General features: G+C 45.3%; 1 protein-coding gene across 1 annotated transcript in view; it reads right to left on the reverse strand.

The window, feature by feature from the left end:
* Positions 1-9,578, reverse strand: part of flnbl (filamin B, like) — a 106,132-nt gene extending 96,554 nt beyond the window's left edge. The window contains exon 1 of the mRNA XM_029646657.2: positions 9,124-9,578. Within this exon, the coding sequence (XP_029502517.2) occupies positions 9,124-9,415 (292 nt within the window). The 5' untranslated portion in view covers positions 9,416-9,578. The remainder of the gene's footprint in view (positions 1-9,123) is intronic.
* Positions 9,579-21,518: the final 11,940 nt, after the last annotated feature.

Genomic DNA, 21,518 nt, shown 5'->3' on the forward strand with positions numbered 1-21,518 from the left:
AGATTTCACAACGCTAACCCTGCAGTGATACGAAAACACTAAGTCCCACTGCTTGTTCAATCACGCTGTATAATTCAGTCACAGAATGGAGACAGTGCCCTTGAAGACCAAGGTATTCTTCTGAGCAGCATAAAAAGCCTCTGAGGGAAGGAAGGCAGGCGTAGGACCTGACCCAAACCCGTCACTGTAGACTGCATAGTAGTGGTACCAATGACAGAGGTGGGCCCAGAGTTATGGGGCCTTCCTCCCCTCCATTTGTCCTCCTGGTGGTAACCAGGTCAAACTTCAGAACCTGTAGCATGGACCTTAAAGGGTTACTTCAGGATTTTGGCAAAGCGGCCCTCGATCTACTGGCAGAGTCACATTAACTTGTGGATATAATGTCATGTCTGTGTCCAGTTTGAAGGAAGACTGAGATAATTTAGCAAGCCAATGCTAACTAGTGTTAGCACAATTAATGGCAGTCTATGGGGGTATGTGCTAGCATGATAGTTAGCAATTGCGCTAGTTCCTTCAAAAAGCACAGACGCATTGTATTTTTCAGTTAAACACTCTGGGGAAGTAAATCAATCACCTCGTCGCCAAAACCTATTTTTGGGGGGCGAAACACTAATGAATTCCAGGAGGCTTAACCTAAAACTGGTCATCCCCATTGTAAAATTGAAAGACTGACAATTTATGGCAGCCGGGCAAGTGGAGCATGCTCTGTGGTTGTCCCATTAGGCAGGGGACACAAAGCTTTAGGGAGAGCACCATTGTATATTACTGCACTATATAGCGGAGTCTCTCCTAGCGTCGCACTCATGTGGGTGCTAACAAGCATGCTAGGTAGTACTACGTACCAACAGCCAATTCACTAAGGGTTGCAAAGCTAGTGAGTTTCGATTGGTCAGTTGTGCCACGATATCACCAAAGGATTTGCATAATACAGCTCATTTTATTTGCGTAGCTCGGGACATCGAAAACGATCTACAGCAACAACTGTTACAATTTTGAATTCTGATATTTCATCCTTAGAACCTGGTCTTAAGAGTTCAGTTGGGGACGTCGTCACGGCAACCAGAAGAGCTTTTTATTTTTTAAATATTTTTTTAAAAACAGTCTCTAGGGAAGGATCAGTCCCTGATGAGGGGTGCGTTTCACGTGCCTTCCTGGGTGAAATTCATCACCAATTAAGCCAAGCTGAAAAGCACCCACAGCCTGAACAACCACCCCATTAAAATAGGAAAAGCCCTGTTACAGTCTTACCGTTGGGCTATGGGGCTAGCTCCTGATTTCACAAGCACAAGGTAACGAAGTTAAATGACACTGGTTCTGCTGCTGTGACATGGCAGACGAAGAGAGTTAAATGAATGAACATGTTCTGCTTGCCTAGTGCAGAGGAATGAGTGAATCCCCACTGCCGAGAGGTCACCATTCAGCCACGGACTACAGACTCAAAACAGAAGCTTATTCCCACAAGCTCTGTCTAAAATGCAGGGAGCCATATGAGCCAGTCCATCATTAACTCTCCATGTCAGTATTACTCGACCTCTCCTCTTCCCAGTTGTCTTGCGGTGGCCAGGGGCCTCTCTTGCGGTGGCCAGGGGCCTCTCTTGCGAGGGGCCTCTCTTGCGAGGGGCCTCTCTTGCGAGGGGCCTCTCTTGCGAGGGGCCTCTCTTGCGGTGGCCAGGGGCGGTAAAACATGGAGCAGGATTCCATCAGCATGACCTCGCTGTTTCTAGAGACTCAAGTTTTGTAACCGTTCACGAGAAGCAGATGAGTGTGTGTGTGCATGTCTGTGTGTGAGGAGTGTGGGAGGGGTAAGGAGGGGTGTGGGAGGGGTAAGGAGGCTTTCAACAGCCTTCAAAACACACCAAGGCCTTTCCCAGGGGAGGGGTGGTGTAGAGGTTCTGCTAGGCCAGGGCAAACTTATGTAGTACAGGGCTGGCAACAACCTCACCAATCTACCAACAGGAAAAGTTAATTTAGTACTGACTACTGTATTACAGCCTCCTGGACAGGAAGGGTTTATATAGTACTGACTACTGTACTAGAGCCTCCTGGACAGGAAGGGTTTATATAGTACTGACTACTGTATTAGAGCCTCCTGGACAGGAAGAGTTTATATAGTACTGACTACTGTACTAGAGCCTCCTGGACAGGAAGAGTTTATATATTACTGACTGACTACTGTATTAGAGCTGGGCCTCCTGGACAGGAAGAGTTTATATAGTACTGACTACTGTATTAGAGCCTCCTGGACAGGAAGGGTTTATATAGTCCTGACTACTGTATTAGAGCCTCCTGGACAGGAAGGGTTTATATAGTACTGACTACTGTATTAGAGCCTCCTGGACAGGAAGGGTTTATATAGTACTGACTACTGTATTAGAGCCTCCTGGACAGGAAGGGTTTATATAGTACTGACTACTGTATTAGAGCCTCCTGGACAGGAAGGGTTTATATAGTACTGACTACTGTATTAGAGCCTCCTGGACAGAAAGATTTTATATAGCGTATGCAATCTCAGTCACCCTTGACCCACTCCACATAGCACCCCAACAGATGATGCAGTCTATTGCACTCCACACTGCCCTTTCCCACCTGGACAAAAGGAACACCTGTGTGAGAATGCTGTTCATTGACTACAGCTCAGCGTTCAACACCATAGTGCCCTCAAAGCGCATCACTAAGCTAAGGACCCTGGGACTAAACACCCCTCTGCAACTGGATCCTGGACTTCCTGATGGGCCGCCCCCAGGTGGTGAGGGTAGGTAACAACACATTTGCCACGCTGATCCTCAACACTGTCTGGTCCCCTCCTGTACTCCGTTCCCTCACGACTGCATGGCAGCGCACGATTTGACACCATAATCAGGTTAGCTGATCACACGACAGTAATAGGCCTGATCACCGACAACGAGACAGACTATTTTGGGGGGTGGGTCAGTATGGTGCCATGACAACCTCTCCCTCAACATCAGTAAAACAAAAGGAAACGGAGGGCTGAGTACCACCCCCCCCCCCCCCAATCCATCCACAGACAGGGCTACAGTGGAACGGTTCGGAGAATTTAACGTCACTAAGGAAATAACATGGTCTATCCACAGGTGTAAAGGCACAACGCATCCAAGTATTAAATCCTAGTGTAAACCTATCAGTATTAAATCCTAGCGTAACCCTATCAGTATTAAATCCTAGTGTAACCCTATCAGTATTAAATCCTAGTGTAAACCTATCCATGTTACATTGAGCTGGGTAAATGGAATATGAATGACAGTCATCTAATACACAGCAATAAAAAAAGGCCAAGCTCAAACAATAAAAATGGCATCTTAAAACATCTTAAAAACAACCGCCACTGACATCTACATAATTTACACCGAACCGAAGTATTAATTCCTTGTCATTATCCTTCTATTTGTCGTTCTACCCCTGAAGAAGGCAGTTAACTCACTGTTCCTAGGCTGTCATTGAAAATAAGAATTTGTTCTTAACTGACCTGCCAAGTTAAATAAAAGGTAAAAAAAGTAATATAAAAATAAAATATTTCACTGTATTGTTGGGAAGGGCCCGTCAGAAAGCATGTCATTTTGTTCATCTCCACCTGTTGTGTGCGAAGCATGTCGCAATTTCTCTGTGTGTGTCTGTGTGCATTGATTTTTAAAGATTGAGAAAGTCAACATGCATCATGGGAGATGAGTCATAAAGCAGGTAAATTGTATTCATTTGGGAGCACCATAGGAACAAAGTTTCAAAATACACAATGGGGATAGTGACAATTACTCAATTGTCTTCCATTTTGTCCCTAATGAACCCGAGACAGAATCTAGTGCTGCAGAAGGCTGGGGTCGGTTCTCAGGTCAACATTCATTTAGGATTAAAGTTAAGTAGTGAGCTGGTCTGCCATTTGCTTATTTCCTCTTCAAAAATCAATCAATATTCAATAGTCTGACTCACATCCTGGTCCTGCAGAACAACAGATAGAGAAGTGATGACTGGTAGAGTCTGACTGACTCACATCCTGGTCACGACAGATGTGTGTGTAAATACAATGTAACACGTTAATGTTGGGCTTATTTGTGTAGGTGTACGAGCAAGACGAGACCTCCAAAGCTTTAGCAATGTCTAATCCTGGCTTACCACTGGAATGAAACCTGTAGGTAAATCCCAAGCTGTTCCATGGGTATTTACCACCACTTCTTGGTGGTAAACAAGGTGTACATGTAGTGGGAGCGCCGGAGAGGTCTCTAGTCTGGCACACACACCACTTGCTAGCTATTAGCATCAGTACTCGCTTGCTAGCACACAGCAAGACAGCTAGTCTAGCTAAAATGAGTTCTATTAGCAGTGGCCTTATCTACTGAGCAAATAATGGAGGTTAACTAGCACATCCGTGGAACCATCTAGCTAGCGATCCTTTACAAGACTGAAGAGAGCTAGCTAGCTAGCTAACATTAGCATTCACCGGAAACAAAATGAGCACTGCAAAGACATTACATTGTGTCCACTTTTTATTTGATTTTAAACAATAAATATTTAAATTTAAAAATATATATATATATTTTAAGTATTATTTAAATCGCTGCCAACCACTTCAGCACTCGGCCTGGATCTTTTGGCGGTTTATAGAAAGAGATAACAGCATTTCCCCCTTTCTTGTTGTGGCAGTCGACAACAGAGCATATAGAGCACATTATGTAGCCTGACGGATGGGTTCTGTTTGTCGTAATGGTACTCAAAATAGCAGCAACTTTTTTGTTCTTTTTTTTTTTTTGAAGCGGTCATCTATGACGTCAGCTGCAGGGTATGAATAGCTACATTTCTACTTTAACCTTTCATTTAAAAAATAAATTTAAAAAAAATCAGGTACTCGTACATCACTTAATAATCACGTTGGAGCATGTGCTGCTTAACTCATGGTTTTCAGATCAAAAGCCAATAACAAACTATTAGGTAACCAGAGCTTCAGCTTTGAAGTTATCATGTTGCCAGGTTACCATCCCTCCATCCATCAACCACATGTTTCCTGGAGACCAAAGAGGAGTGATCTCAGGTCACACACACCCTATAATAGGCGTTTCCATGGTGATGCATGTTATGTTTGACGTTCTAAACTAGTAAATGGGCTGGGTAAATACATTGTGTTCATACAGGGCTTTAAAAGATAAGGACCTAGTTGATATAAACACACGCTGTTCTTTCTCCTTGGCAGCTGAAACGCCACAGGTGTGAACCAACTTCGCCTTGCTGCGTGTGTGTGTGTGTGCGCGCATCAAGCTAGTCTCCCTGCTGGTTTGGATTACTGATCGGACACCTGAAGAACACCTGATTACACACAAGACCAAGCATGTTTCTGATGTTGTTAAAGCAACGTGGATTTTATCCATTACGAAGGCACGAGAAAGACCCAGAAAACCACAGGTGTTTCACCATAGTGAAGGCGGAAGCTAAAACAGAGCCAAAACACAAGAAGAAAAAAAACACAAGGAATAGCATGACTGAAAACAGACCCTGGTGATTGAAGAATCAAATCACTTCTGGGAAAATTAGAACACACTAAACAAACATGAAGAGCGAGCTAGTCAAAACAGCTCGATGGATAAAACACTTTTCAGCTCTATAAAACAAAGAAACTAGTAAAAACCCTCACACAATCATTTACAACTAAGCTGCTAAAGACAAAACACACCCGACAACCCAAAACGGACTGTGGTGTGGACGGTATCCCAAACAAAATAATATACCGACCACAAATCCTTAACACTATCCTCAGCGCCGGCATCTTCAACAATATTTAACCCCAACAACGACCGTGGAATCTGCGTTAACAGCAACCTCAGGAACTGCCTCTGCAGCATAAAAACAACAAAATACAACATTCTCAGTGAAAACAATGTCCTGAGCAAATGTCTCCTTGCCAATAGACGAGACGTCCAAAGCTTTAGCAACGTCTAATCCTGGCTTACCACTGGAATGAAACCTGTAGGTAAATCCCAAGCTGTTCCATGGGTATTTACCACCACTTCTTGGTGGTAAACAAGGTGTACATGTAGTGGGAGCGCCGGAGAGGTCTCTAGTCTGGCACACACACACGCACACACACAAAGCGTCTGGCACTACCACGTAGTCATCACAACCTAATTGATAAGACAACCAACAAATAAAATCCTCACATGCTTTGTTGATTCCAAAGAGGTGTTGGACTCAACTTGGCACGAGGGCCTGCTATACAACATGGCCTGAAATAAGTTTCTTTGTGGGGGGGGGGGGGGGGGGGGGTACATAAACTAACGTGTAGTTAAAAAGGATAATACAGATGTCTTTCCTCAGTCACGGCTTGAGCCCCGCCCCCCCCCGCTTGCCTTCAGAACAGCCTCAAGTCATCAGGGCGTGGACTCTACAAAATGTCCAAAGCGTTCCACAGGCGTGCTGGTCTACGTTGACTCCAATGCTTCCCACAGTTGTGTCAAGTTGGCGTAATGACCTTTAGGTGGTGGACCGTTATTGATACACAGCGTTGCAGTTCTTGACACAAACTGGTGCGTCTGGCACCTACTACCATATCCGTTCAAAGGCACTTGATCCCACAGGGGCCTCACCGACAGAGAGATGAACCTAGAGAAGAGTCCCTTCAGCCAGCTGGTTCTGAGACTTTGTTCAAACAAACCGATCCCTCACCTACAGAGAGATAAATTCACAAACCGATCCCCAGGACAAACGAAAGTATTTATAAAGTCCTTCATACATCAGCAGTTGAGAAAGTGCTTATACAGAAACCCATCCTGAAACCAAACAGCAAGCAACACAGATCTAGAAACCCAGTGGCTAGGAAATACTCCCCAGAAACAAACCTAGAGAAACCAGGCTCTGAGGGCTGTGCCGGGTGGAGGTTAAAAGAGAACATGGCAATTATGGCCAGATCGTTCTTCAAGATATTCACATGTTCAACGATCAGCAGCATGAAATAATCACAGTGGCTGTAGAGGGTGCAACAGGTCAGCACCTCAGGAGGAAACTTGAGCTGCACTTTTCACCTTTATTTAACCAGGTAAGCAAGTTGAGAACAAGTTCTCATTTACAATTGCGACTTTCTAACCTCGTGCCAAATGTAGGACCATATTAAAAAGCCATTCATATGTAAACATTGATAAACTCACATATCTTTTTGGGTGAAGCATTGCAGTGTGCCATCACACCAGCAAGAATTGTGACCAGGTTGCATCTTCCTCTACCATTTGTAAAAGACCAACCGTACTAGACGGCCAACATTAAACCTTGCCAATATTGATATAACATTGTACACATCTGCCAATCTACAAACAGGTACAAGGTGGTAACCAATTAAAAGACTGGAATTGCACCTTAAAACATCACACTGAGACATTACCTAATATACTAGGCAACAACAGAGAGGAAGAAGCGAAGCAAGAGGGTTTTTAACTGTCCGAAATCTGTGCATGGAAACAAGCCCACGAAGTGAGTTTTTTTGTTTATGCATGTCAAGGTGAGGAACTTCGTCAACAAACAATTAAATGACTAAACTGTTACGTGAGATTTACATGGTTATCACATCACAGCAGGGGAAACCTACACGAAACAGAGCCCTTATTTTAAGGGTTTCTAAAAATCCACTATGGGAAACATGAAGGGTGGTCAAACTATTAGAACCAATCTCCTGTTTGACAGCTAGGTTTTATGGGACACCTCCACTGTGGGGGATCCATCACCCGCCCCAGGTCCTCAAACGAAAACCTTTTACAGGTGAGGTCACACACCTGAGCGACACTTGACACAACGTGGACTTTAGTCTCAGGCCTGGTTCACATTACCCATAAGCACTCTTAACATTCTGCTGCATGCCAATGGGAACGTCCACCACGAGGTGGAATCTCTACGCCCCATTGCAGATGAAGGCCCCATTGCGGGACAGACACTACATACTCTGACATTATCAAAACTTGGCTTCGTCTTCAGTCCAGCGAAGAACTGGAAGTTACCAAACCACTGAAGAATTTGTTTTTTGTTTTGTTTTTCTGGGATGGCTTTATGGGATAGCTAGCAACTTAACATTTACCTATTTGTATTAGTGAGTACTAGGTTAATAGGAATGTTAAATACACAATGGGTGTTAAGGCAATTATTACTGTTGCCTCCCTCTAAGTTTGTGATGGTAATGATCATTAGGTGGCGGCTTGCTACAGAGGCATCTTTAACATAACCATGCTTTTACCTAGCTGCCCTGCAGGACCAACGTGCTGTAACGTTATAGAACGTGTTAAAAACACCCAAAACCCATATATTTATCATGTCTTGAATGACAAGTTATATTTTGCAATCGCTCTAAATAATTTAGATCTCCGAAAAGAGACAGGATCTCATTCATCTTGCATTACAAACAATACACTTGTCCATTCAGTAGTGCGGCAAGACTCCGTGAAGACGTATGGTGTAATGAGATATGTCCCGATGTACTGGGCATAATGCCGCGTTCAAAACATCTGGGAACACGGAAAACGGGGGGGGGGCATCTTTTGAACAGTCATCCATCTCGGAATTCCGACCTGAAGTCATGGCTTGGTAATTTCCGAGTCTCCAGTTGTCTTGAAAGTGCCATAATTACAGGCGACGTTCCGTCCACGGTCGCAAGGCCCTCCAACGTTTAGTGAAGACAGACGGCACCGTCAGTCACTGGGACCGAGCTCCCATCCATGCAGGACATCCGACTGTTTAACATTTTAACTAGACTGATTCTCCTCTGCACAATTTACAACACCTAACCCCCCCCTACTAATCCCCTCTTCCCAAAACACGTAAATGTTGGACTTTAAATCGCTCCTTCCATTGTATTTGTTCATTATATTCTACTGAGCCATTAACTTTATCACATTATTTCTTGTTACATTGTTGAGAAGGAACCTGCAAGTGGGCATTTCGTTTCACGGTGTATACATGTGTATCCCGTACATACGACTGATAAAACTTATCTAGCCCATTCTATTAGGATCAGCTAAACATATTTGATACAAATTGAGACAAAAAGTCAATACAGAAGTGACTAGGATATCATTCCAAACAAAAAGTACTTGGATTGTCATCAGGTAGACGGACCACGTGACATTAATTAAAACGGTATCTTACCTATGGAAACGAGTCGGATATTCTCCCGGTCCAAGAACTCCAGCGCCACGGACACGTTCTCGAGTTTCATCTGGCGGAAAGTAGGTCTAGCATGATACTTTCGGTACATCTTCTTCTGGCTCAGTACCTCCAGCAGGGCGATAAGTCGCAGCCCGTCGCTCAGGTCCAACTGTAAGTCGGCTATCCTCTTGTTCACACACTTTAAGTGCTCGTTGCACCAGCGCGTAAAAGTGTTTTGTTGGATTTTCTTCCATGGCGCGTCGTCTGCCAAGTCTTTCTCTGTAACCGGCATCTCGTTAACGGGTTTTCCCCCCGCTTTCTTTCTTAGATAGTTTGGAGTTGTAGTCTTGTGTTCCTGTCGCTGGCTCCGCTGCGTTTGAACTGTTCAGTGTCCTGCGGTCCAGAGTCTTCCACCGCTCTGTGGCCTTACGCATGCGCACTGCACTTTATCCCTGTAACGACTTCAACTTCCGATGACGACACGTTCACTGTTTGGCTCCTCTTTCCGTCCTGCCCTAATTTATTACCTGTCATCTCACAGGTATAATCAACTGTCATACTTTTCAGGTGTGTAGGCTACTCCTTGTAGATAAACGACAGTTCTTGAAAACCTCTTTGAACACATCGTTCTCTTCCTCTTCTTGCTGCACTAAATTCCACAGATTCAATTTGGGTGGAATTTAAACATTTTGAGGTTCTGTATCTGATAAGGTGTTCATTTATCAGATTTATTACCCAATTAGTTCCACTGACAAATCATCATTTTAAAGTGTTACTTTTGGACATAACCATTATGAATGGCCTCATGGATTTAAAGGGAGGTATAATATTTATTTATATTTTTTACATTAAACCTTTATTGAAACAGGGAGTCACATTGAGATTAAAAATATATTTTTACAAGAGAGCAGAGTGAAAACACAATAACAAAACACACATAGTTAATAAAAGCAAACCACATTCAACTACATAGCGGTCCTCAGTCCATGACATTGACTGCACAGGACCACACCTTATCGTACAAGTCCTGACCTCACATCAACCAAACCACATTCCCCCCCCGTCCTCCGAGTGTAGATGTGTCCATGGCAACCACAGTTATGATTATTTTAGATTCTGTGGTGTTTCCGGTGTAACGGATCAATGCGTGATCTCTGGTGATTCACAGGGTGGTTCTATACACACACACACACACACACACAGGGTGGTTCACACACACACACACACACACAGGGTGGTTCTACACACACACACACACACACAGGGTGGTTCTACACACACACACACACACACACACACACACACACACACACACACACACACACAGGGTGGTTCTACACACACACACACACACACGGTGGTTCTACACACACACACACACACACAGAGGGTGGTTCTACCTACCTACACACACACACACACACACACACACACACACACACACACACACACACACACACACACACACACACACACACACAGGGTGGTTCTACATTGCATCACAACTTCTTGCAGAGACACATTGCCACGCCTGCAGCCTAGCGAGTGACAGCTGTTGAGTTCAACTCTGTTTCACGATCTACATTTATGTTGCGATGCCAAGGCTTTATGACAGATTTATGTTGATCGTTGAAGAGTTTATAGAGATAAAGACATGTTTCATCCCCCAGGCTTTACTTTACCAATCAAAGCTTCTGTGTGTGTGTAACACCACCAATTCTTCCCAACAGACATTCCTGGTGTGTGAGTGTGTCTCAATGTACATTTCCTGTCCCTGTCCCTGTATATTTGTCTTTGTTCTCACAGTCCAGTGACGTATAGTTTGGCTCCCTGAGATGTAAAGAGAACCTGCCAGAATGATGTGGTCACTATGACCCAAACCTGTTGTTCTCTGGGTCACCTCTACATGATGTGGTCACTATGACCCAAACCTGTTGTTCTCTGGGTCACCTCTACATGATGTGGTCACTATGACCCAAACCTGTTGTTCTCTGGGTCCCCTCTACATGATGTGGTCACTATGACCCAAACCTGTTGTTCTCTGGGTCACCTCTACATGATGTGGTCACTATGATCCAAACCTGTTGTTCTCTGGGTCACCTCTACATGATGTGGTCACTATGATCCAAACCTGTTGTTCTCTGGGTCACCTCTACATGGCCGACCCCCTATCTGTCTGAATGTCTGTCTGTCTCCCTCCCCCTCAGTCTGTCAGTCTGTCTCCCTCCCCCTCAGTCTGCCTGTCTGTCTCCCTCCCCCTCAGTCTGTCAGTCTGTCTCCCTCCCCCTCAGTCTGTCAGTCTGTCTCCCTCCCCCTCAGTCCGTCCGTCTCCCTCCCCCTCAGTCTGTCTGTCCGTCTCCCTCCCCTCAGTCTGTCTGTCTCCCTCCCCCTCAGTCTGTCTGTCTGTCTGTCTCCCTCCCCCTCAGTCTGTCTGTCTGTCTGTCTCACTCCCCTTCAGTCTGTCTGTCTGTCTGTCTGTCTGTCTGTCTGTCTGTCTGTCTGTCTGTCTGTCTGTCTGTCTGTCTGTCTGTCTGTCTGTCTGTCTGTCTGTCTGTCTGTCTGTCTGTCTGTCTGTCTGTCTGTCTGTCTCCCTCCCCTGTCTGTCTGTCTGTCTGTCTGTCTGTCTGTCTGTCTGTCTGTCTGTCTGTCTGTCTGTCTGTCTCCCTCCCCCTCAGTCTGTCTGTCCGTCTCCCTCCCCTTCAGTCTGTCTGTCTGTCTGTCTCCCCCTTCAGTCTGTCTGTCTGTCTCACTCCCCCTCAGTCTGTCTGTCTCACTCCCCCTCAGTCTGTCTGTCTCACTCCCCCTCAGTCTGTCTGTCTCACTCCCCCTCAGTCTGTCTGTCTCCCTCTTTTCTTTCGTCCCTGTGTCTCTTTCTTTCTGTGTCTCTTTCGTCCAGTGTCTCTTTCTTCCTGTGTCTCTTTCTTCCTGTGTATCTTTCTCCCTGTGTCTCTTTCTTCCTGTGTCTCTTTCTCCCTGTGTCTCTTTCTTCCTGTGTCTCTTTCTTCATGTCTCTCTTTCTGTCTCTGTCCCTCTTGTCTTTCTGTCTCTCTCCATGTCTCAATGAACATGGCCATTTGTGCCCACATCAAAGACAATTCAGTGCATGACGCCTCTGTTCTGTGTCCCTCCAGGAGATTAGTCCCTCTCTCTCGTTTTCTCTCCATCTGTCTAGACTCATCCTTCCCTGACTCACTCACCACAAGATAACAACGTCACTGTCTGTCTCACCTCAGGGCCTGATGACAAACTGACTGTCCTATCATTTAACAGTAATCACACTACACACATCATCAGCTCATCCACCTGCTTAGCTAAACCAGAGTAGACAGAGTGACTGCATGGCTAGTCTGGGTCACTCTGCTTCTCTTCCTGCTGTGTTCTGTAGTCCTGAGAGCAGCTTGAGCTATTCATTAAAGGCATGTCTGTGTCAGAAATGGCACCCTAGTGCCATAGTCTGAAGTAGTGCCCTATATAGGGGAAAAAGGTGCCATTTCAGATTCACATTACTGCATAGGCTGTGAACATCCCCTTAGTTCTGCCAGTGGTGTCGTGTAACTTAAAGCTGGCTGAGGGAATCAGGATCACAGAGAGCTGGCTGAGGGAATCAGGATCACAGAGAGCTGGCTGAGGGAATCAGGATCACAGAGAGCTGGCTGAGGGAATCAGGATCACAGAGAGCTGGCTGAGGGAATCAGGATCACAGAGAGCTGGCTGAGGGAATCAGGATCACTGAGAGCTGGCTGAGGGAAGCAGGATCACAGAGAGCTGGCTGATGGAATCAGGATCACAGAGAGCTGGCTGAGGGAATCAGGATCACAGAGAGCTGGCTGAGGGAATCAGGATCACAGAGAGCTGGCTGAGGGAATCAGGATCACAGAGAGCTGGCTGAGGGAATCAGGATCACTGAGAGCTGGCTGAGGGAATCAGGATCACAGAGAGCTGGCTGAGGGAATCAGGATCACAGAGAGCTGGCTGAGGGAATCAGGATCACTGAGAGCTGGCTGAGGGAATCAGGATCACAGAGAGCTGGCTGAGGAATCAGGATCACTGAGAGCTGGCTGAGGGAATCAGGATCACAGAGAGCTGGCTGAGGGAATCAGGATCACTGAGAGCTGGCTGAGGGAATCAGGATCACTGAGAGCTGGCTGAGGGAATCAGGATCACAGAGAGCTGGCTGAGGGAATCAGGATCACAGAGAGCTGGCTGAGGGAATCAGGATCACTGAGAGCTGGCTGAGGGAATCAGGATCACAGAGAGCTGGCTGGGAATCAGGATCACAGAGAGCTGGCTGAGGGAATCAGGATCACAGAGAGCTGGCTGAGGGAATCAGGATCACAGAGAGCTGGCTGAGGGAATCAGGATCACAGAGAGCTGGCTGAGGGAATCAGGATCACAGAGAGCTGGCTGAGGGAATCAGGATCACTGAGAGCTGGCTGAGGGAAGCAGGATCACAGAGAGCTGGCTGATGGAATCAGGATCACAGAGAGCTGGCTGAGGGAATCAGGATCACAGAGAGCTGGCTGAGGGAATCAGGATCACAGAGAGCTGGCTGGGGAATCAGGATCACTGAGAGCTGGCTGAGGGAATCAGGATCACAGAGAGCTGGCTGAGGGAATCAGGATCACAGAGAGCTGGCTGGGGAATCAGGATCACTGAGAGCTGGCTGAGGGAATCAGGATCACAGAGAGCTGGCTGAGGGAATCAGGATCACTGAGAGCTGGCTGAGGGAATCAGGATCACTGAGAGCTGGCTGAGGGAATCAGGATCACAGAGAGCTGGCTGAGGGAATCAGGATCACAGAGAGCTGGCTGAGGGAATCAGGATCACTGAGAGCTGGCTGAGGGAATCAGGATCACAGAGAGCTGGCTGAGGGAATCAGGATCACAGAGAGCTGGCTGAGGGAATCAGGATCACAGAGAGCTGGCTGAGGGAATCAGGATCACAGAGAGCTGGCTGAGGGAATCAGGATCACTGAGAGCTGGCTGAGGGAATCAGGATCACAGAGAGCTGGCTGAGGGAATCAGGATCACAGAGAGCTGGCTGAGGGAATCAGGATCATAGAGAGCTGGCTGAGGGAATCAGGATCACAGAGAGCTGGCTGAGGGAATCAGGATCACAGAGAGCTGGCTGAGGGAATCAGGATCATAGAGAGCTGGCTGAGGGAATCAGGATCACAGAGAGCTGGCTGAGGGAATCAGGATCACAGAGAGCTGGCTGAGGGAATCAGGATCACAGTGTTCCACAACAGCTGCTGTGTTAAAACTGTAGTTAATGATTGTTAAGCATTTTCACTAAACACGTACATATATTTTGCAGATGTTATTGCAGGCGCAGCGAAATGCTTATGTTTAAAGCTTTAGTAATATCTAACAATACATACAAATCCCCCAAAAATGTATTAAGAAAAAAATCTAGAAATATCTGAACAAGCAATGTCAGAATGCAGAATATATACAGTACCAGTCAAAAGTTTGGATACACCTACATATCAACACTATGAAATAACACATATGGAATCATGTAGTAACCAAAAAAGTGTTTAAAACATATTTTATGTTTGAGATTCTTCCAAGTAGCCACTCTTTGTGCAAAGCTGTCATCAAGGCACTCTTGTCATTCTCTCAACCAGCTTCATGGGGTAGTCACCTGGAATGCATTGCAATTAACAGGTGTGACTTGTTAAAAGTTAATTTGTGGAATTTCTTTCCTTCTTAATGCGTTTGAGCCAATCAGTTGTGTTGTGACAAGGTAGGGGTGGTATACAGAAGATTGTCCTATTTGGTAAAAGACCAAGTCCATATTATGTCCAGAACTGCTCAAATAAGCAAAGAGAAATGACAGTCCATCATTACTTTAAGACATGAAGGTCAGTTAATACAGAACATTTCAAGAACTTTGAATGTTTCTTCAAGTGCAGTTGCAAAAACCATCAAGTGCAAAGGGGTTTTAGGGGAAAGGAATCCCCCTCGTCCGAACAGCTCATGCAGTTTGCACCATGCCAGGACAGAATGTATGATTAAAGGGTTGTCTGTGATGGTTTTTATAGATTTTCTGTCCCATTTGTAAAACAAATCTGACCCAGTGTCATCATTTACCTCAAGCTTTTCAATGTTCAACCATGAGGGAGAGGGACCATTGTCAAACCTCTGAGCCAGAAACCTAGACTGTGCAGCCCAGTAGTACATTCTAAAACTGGGGAGGTTTAAGCCCCCTTGACTGTAATCAAGGGTCAGTTTATCCAGGCCAACCCTAGGGGGTTTGCCGTGCCAGATAAACCGTCTGGTCAGCTTGTCGAGAGAGGAAAAAAATGCTGCGGGAACAGGGATAGGGAGAGATTGAAACGGATATAGAAACCTGGGCAGGACATTCGTTTTAATTATATTGATTCTACCCAGTAGAGTGAGAGGTAAGTCCATCCATTTACAGTAGAGTGAGAGGTAAGTCCATCCATTTACAGTAGAGTGAGAGGTAAGTCCATCCATTTACAGTAGAGTGAGAGGTAAGTCCATCCATTTACAGTAGAGTGAGAGGTAAGTCCATCCATTTACAAAGGTCAACCTCCACCTTTTGCAACAAACTGGCCAGATTGAGTTTATAGAGGTTGTTCAGGTTACCATCCACCATTATGCCCAAATATGTGAAGCCCATAGGCGACCATCTGAAAGGAAACTTGTGCTTGATGGTATGATGGTCAAAGACAGACAACGGTAAGATTTCGCTTTTATCAAAATTGACCTTATATCCAGAGAAAGAACTATAACACTGTAGTAGGATCTGCAAGTGAGAGAGGGAGTGTTCTGGGCTTGTTAGAAATAAGATAAGGTCGTCCGCAAAGAGTGATAATTTATGGGTATGGGGGCCCACCTCAAAGCCATGTATGTCAGGACACGTTCTAATAGCCTCAGCCAACGGTTCGATGGCGAGGGCAAAGAGGTGGGGGCTAATTGGGCAACCTTGTCTGTTCCCCCTATAAAGAGGGAAAGAGGAGGAAGTAATCCCATTGGTAGCAATCCTAGCTTTAGGAGATTTGTAGAGTGATTTTATCAAATTTACAAACACGGTACCTAAACCGAACTTTTCCAAGACGCGAAAGAGGTGTGGCCATTCGACCCTATCAAAGGCCTTTTCAGCGTCGAGGGAGACTGCGACACTAGGTATTTTGTTTTTGTTAGTAAGGTGAATTATATCAAAGAACCTTCTGAGATTATTGGAGGACAATCTATGAATTATGAAGCCAGTCTGATCTGGGTTGACCAACAGGGGAAGACATGACTCCAGTCTCTTAGATAGCATCTTGGTGACCAGTTTACAATCTGTGTTAAGGAGAGAGATTGGTCTGTAGGAGGCGCACTTTAGCGGGTTTTTCCCTTTCTTGTGGATTACAGTAATCACTGCTTGAGAGAAGGACTCTGGAAAGCAGTTGCCTTCTCTGGCTTTTTTAAGTACCTCCATAAGGTAGGGGACCAACAGCTCCCTAAATTCTTTATAGAACTCTGGAGGGAAGCCATCCTCCCCAGGAGATTTATTAGAAGGTAAGGATTTAATGGCCTCCAACAATTCAGGAACTGAGAAGTGTTCACTCAGGCGCTCGCTGTCTTCCCCTGACAGGCATGGGAGGTTGAGAGAGGAGAGAAAGGAGTCGATCTCTGATAGATCATCGCTTGATTGGGAAGTGTAGAGGTCTTCATAGTATTTCTTAAAAGTATTATTAATTACAGTAGGGTTGAAAGATATCTCATTAGTAAGAGTTTCTATAGCATTAATTGTCCTCTAACTTTCCTCTGCTTTCAGTTGCCATGCCAATACTTTGTGAGCTTTCTCTCCAAGCTCATAATAACGCTGTTTTGATTTAGTGATGGCCCTCTCAGCTTGATATGTGTTCAGAATATTATATTTAAGTTTTTATTTACCAAAAGCCCGTATAGATCTTTAGTCGGGCCTCTTTGGTAGGTTTTCTCTAGCTCGGAGATTTCAGATTCAAGGGCACTCAGTTCCGCACCGTGTTTTTTCTTCAGCCCTTTAGTATAGGAAATAATCTGTCCCCTCAGATAGACCTTCAATGTGTCCCAAAGAATGAAGCTGTCAGCAGCAGAGGGTTTGTTTGTCAAAGTAAAAATATTGATCTGCTCTTTGATGAATGCACAAAATTCAGGTTGCTTTAGGAGTGTAGAATTTAGTCTCCATCTATATGCTCCATTTACCTTGGTAGGAATGGAGATTGATAATACCGGCTTTGGTAAGAAATGAGGGTTTATCAGAAGACCTATCAAGAACTGTATCTAAGCAAAAATTAAAATCTCCTCCAACCAGTAGCCATCCTGGTGGTGCTTGAGCAACCTGAAGGAAGACATTCTGGATAAACATATGGTCATCGAAGTTAGGAGCATAAATATTCAATAGGGTCCAAGACTCTGAAAACATATGCCCCTGCACCAAAACAAACCTGCCAGAGGGATCAGAGATGGTGTTGTTGACGCAGAAGGGGATGAGTCTACTTATCAAAATTGCAGTTCCTCTTGCTTTGGAGTTAAAAGAGGATGCAAAAACGTGTCCTACCCATTCCCTCTTCAATTTCTTGTGTTCACTGGCTGTAAGATGTGTTTCTTGTAAAAACACAATGTCAGCCTTTAATTTCTTAAGGTATGTATAGATTTTTTTCCTTTTAATCGGGCTGTTAAGACCTTTTACGTTGAATGTGACATATTTTAGTGGATTAAGCATAGGTTGGGTTTCAAATATGTAACTGAATAGAAATCTAGCATATGCAGATAATTAGGAAATGTTTTAACTTTGGTTTGAGCACAAAAGTGACCTGTGTGTCTCTTTAGGAAGGAAACAATAAACATAGAAAAAAGGAAGAAAAAAATAATAAAAATCCCACCCACCCCGATTGTCAGACTAGAACAACAGTCCCAACAATCAAACATGAATACACTTGTAGAGATACGTTGCTGCTCGCTTTCCATCTTGCTCTTACTAGCTAAACCTTGGCGTAAACTAAAACCTGCGAGCTCTCTAAATTGAAAACAAACGTTGTGAATAGATATTTATGGCTGAATATTTACTGCCCACGGTAAGGGATGCTTGAGTCTCTTTACGAAAGATGAACATAAATAAGGGGGAAAGCAGTGGGCCTAAACCCACTTATTGCTTCGCCCAGTAGATATGGACTAAACCAAAATATACTCTCCTGTAAATGTAATAGAACTCACCCCGGGAAGATACGGTTAGTTGAAAATGTACAAATCAATTAAAGTGACCGGGAGATACCAGCAGTTCAATCCGGATAAGAGAAAACAAACCAACTGCATTTTATCCCCCAGAGAGACCGTCCTGGCTCAGACGTTGCATCTTATCCCCCAGAGAGACCGTCCTGGCTCAGACGTTGCATCTTATCCCCCAGAGAGACCGTCCTGGCTCAGACGTTGCATCTTATCCCCCAGAGAGACCGTCCTGGCTCAGACGTTGCATCTTATCCCCCAGAGAGACCGTCCTGGCTCAGACGTTGCATCTTATCCCCCAGAGAGACCGTCCTGGCTCAGACGTTGCATCTTATCCCCCAGAGAGACCGTCCTGGCTCAGACGTTGCATCTTATCCCCCAGAGAGACCGTCCTGGCTCAGACGTTGCATCTTATCCCCCAGAGAGACCGTCCTGGCTCAGACGTTGCTCAGTTCTTTGAGAAAAGTGTGCACTTCTCCCGGTGTGTTATAGAGATGGCTTCGGCCTTTGTACTGAACTTTCATCCGCGCAGGATGGATGAGGTAGCCGGTGATGTTCTTCTCCTTCAGTGCTTTGGCGGCAGGTCTGAACTGCTTGCGGCGTCTGGCGAGATCCGTGCTCATATCTGGGAAAAGGCTGACCCTCTTTCCATCGATGGTGAAGTCCCCTTTGGCTCTTGCGAGTTGCAGTATCTTCTCTCTGTCTTGGAAACGGAGGAACCTGATCAGGACGGCTCGTGGGGGTTCATCTGGCCGGGGTTTCGGCGCTGATGTTCTGTGGGCGTGTTCGATTTCCAGCGGCTTGGTGAAGTTGATTATGCCTAGGACCTCCGGGATCCATTGAGTGAAGAAACGGACCGGGTCACGGCCCTCGCTGTCCTCTTTCAATCCCACCACACGGATATTACTACGCCTACTCTGGTTCTCCATCTGATCTACCTTGTTTTTGAGGTAGGCATTGTCCTTTGCAGTTGTGTCAAGACCTGGTCATGTCTAGCGATGGTATCTTCACCTGTGCTAATGCGCAACTCTGCCTCAGTCGTTCTCAAAAGGAGATCATTCATGGAGGATTTCAGGTCGTCAATGGAAGAATGGAGTTCAGCCGATTTCTTATCAATTTTCAGAGAAAGACCTCTGTTACCATCCTGAATTTCCCGGAGGAGAGTAGCCAGCATGTCGGCAGGCTCGCAAGAGGCTGCTGAGAGCAACAGTCTGGAACTGTCGTCTGAGTTATGAGGGCTAATGCTAATCTTGCTAGCTGTAGCGTTATCGTTATCTTGGGAATCAACGACGTTTTGGTCGTCCTTCTTGCCTCTCGGTCGGAGGTCCATGGCTCTTTGGGAAGGTAAGTACTTGACAATTTATCAGCCGATGTTAGAATATTGTTTCAACGTTGTTATTTAGGTAAAAATAGAATAACTTTAAAGAGCTCGGTTTGTCAACGTCTGCTCAGCTCCGCGGCATCACGTACTCCACTTTTCATGATTTTTACTGCAAACTATATACCTCTGAGAGAAAACACACGGAGGCAGAACTCCACTCTTTCCTAGAGGGAATCTCGCTACCTAAACTATCAGAGACCGACCAAGAAGATTTCAACTCCCCCTTCACTCCTGAGGAGATCCTGGAGGCAATTACCTCCATGCCACCTAATAAGTCCCCAGGCCCAGATGGATTCCTCAGAGAGTTCTACAAAGCTTTTTGGCCCCAGCTCAGCCCTATCTTCATGCCAATGCTGGAGGATTTTTGCAAAAACTGAGTTCTCCCAGACTCAATGCACACAGCTCGCATTACAGTGTTGCTAAAAAAGGACAAGGACCCCCTATCCTGCTCGTCCTTCCGGCCCATAAGCTTGTTGGATTTCGACTATAAAATAATTACCACTAAACACTCTTCTTCCCAAAATAATAAAAGCGGACCAAACTGGATTTATTAGAGACAGATACTCTTCTGATAACATTCGCCGTCTTCTTGATATTATTGATCAAGTAAACGCACAGAAGACCCCTGTCCTGCTGGCTTCACTGGATGCTGAGAATGCGTTTGACAGGATGGAGTGGAGCTTTCTGTTTTCAGTCTTAGAAAAGTTCAATATGGGCCCAAATTTTATTAAATGGATCAAATCACTATACTCCCATCCAAATGCCATGGTGACTACTAATGGACTGAACTCTGACAGATTCCCTCTGGAACGGGGCACAAGACAAGGGTGCTCGCTGTCCCCGCTGCTCTACTTGTTGGGGGCGGAGCCTCTGGCAGAGCTGATAAGGAGCAATCCAAGTATTATGGGTGTTTCTGCAGGCGGCCTGCAGCACAAGATTTCGCTTTACGCGGATGATATCTTGCTCTACATATCCAACCCTGAGAAATCCCTCCCTCTCATTTTAGACACAATTGCCCAGTATGGCAAGTTCTCAGGTTATAAGATCAATTTTAACAAATCCACTGTCTGCCCTCTCAATATTACACTCACCAGCTCTATGAAGACACTTTGTCCTTTCCAATGGAAAACACAGGGGTTTCAATACCTCGGGATCTTCATAACACCAGATCTGAATAGCCTTTTTAAGGAAAATTATCTTCCACTCCTGTATCGAATCAAGAACGATCTCCAAACCTGGATCTCCCTCCCAATTAGCTTAGTAGGAAGAATTAATGTAATCCGTATGAACGTCCTCCCTAGACTGAACTACTTATTTCAGATGCTCCAATGCTATCTCCCAGTTTCCTTCTTCAAAAACAACTAACCAAAGCATCACCAAATTTATATGGGGCAATAAAAAACCTAGGATCAAGTTTTCCACTCTATCGAAACCTGAATGTAAAGGTGGTCTTGCCCTTCCCTCCCTTCAATTGTACTACTGGTCTGCCCAAATCCGCAACATGCTAACATGGATCACAAACAGACAAGAGTCAACGTGGATTCAGATAGAAGCCCAATCCTGTGGTTCATTGCCCTTAAGCTCAATTATATTCATTAATAACTTTAGTGAAGTGGGCAACATAGCCAAAACCTTTGTGATTTACAGCACCCTACTAGCGTGGAGGGACTGTAAGAAATACCTGGGCACTTCCTCCCAAATATGTTCTCACTCACCTATAGTAGGCAACCCAGACTTGCCAAAAGCCCTGAGGGATGCCAACTTTAATCTTTGGCATACTCTAGGAATCAGGA

This window comes from Oncorhynchus nerka, linkage group LG2 (genome assembly GCF_034236695.1).
Source record: "Oncorhynchus nerka isolate Pitt River linkage group LG2, Oner_Uvic_2.0, whole genome shotgun sequence".
Classification (NCBI taxonomy): Eukaryota; Metazoa; Chordata; class Actinopteri; order Salmoniformes; family Salmonidae; genus Oncorhynchus; species Oncorhynchus nerka.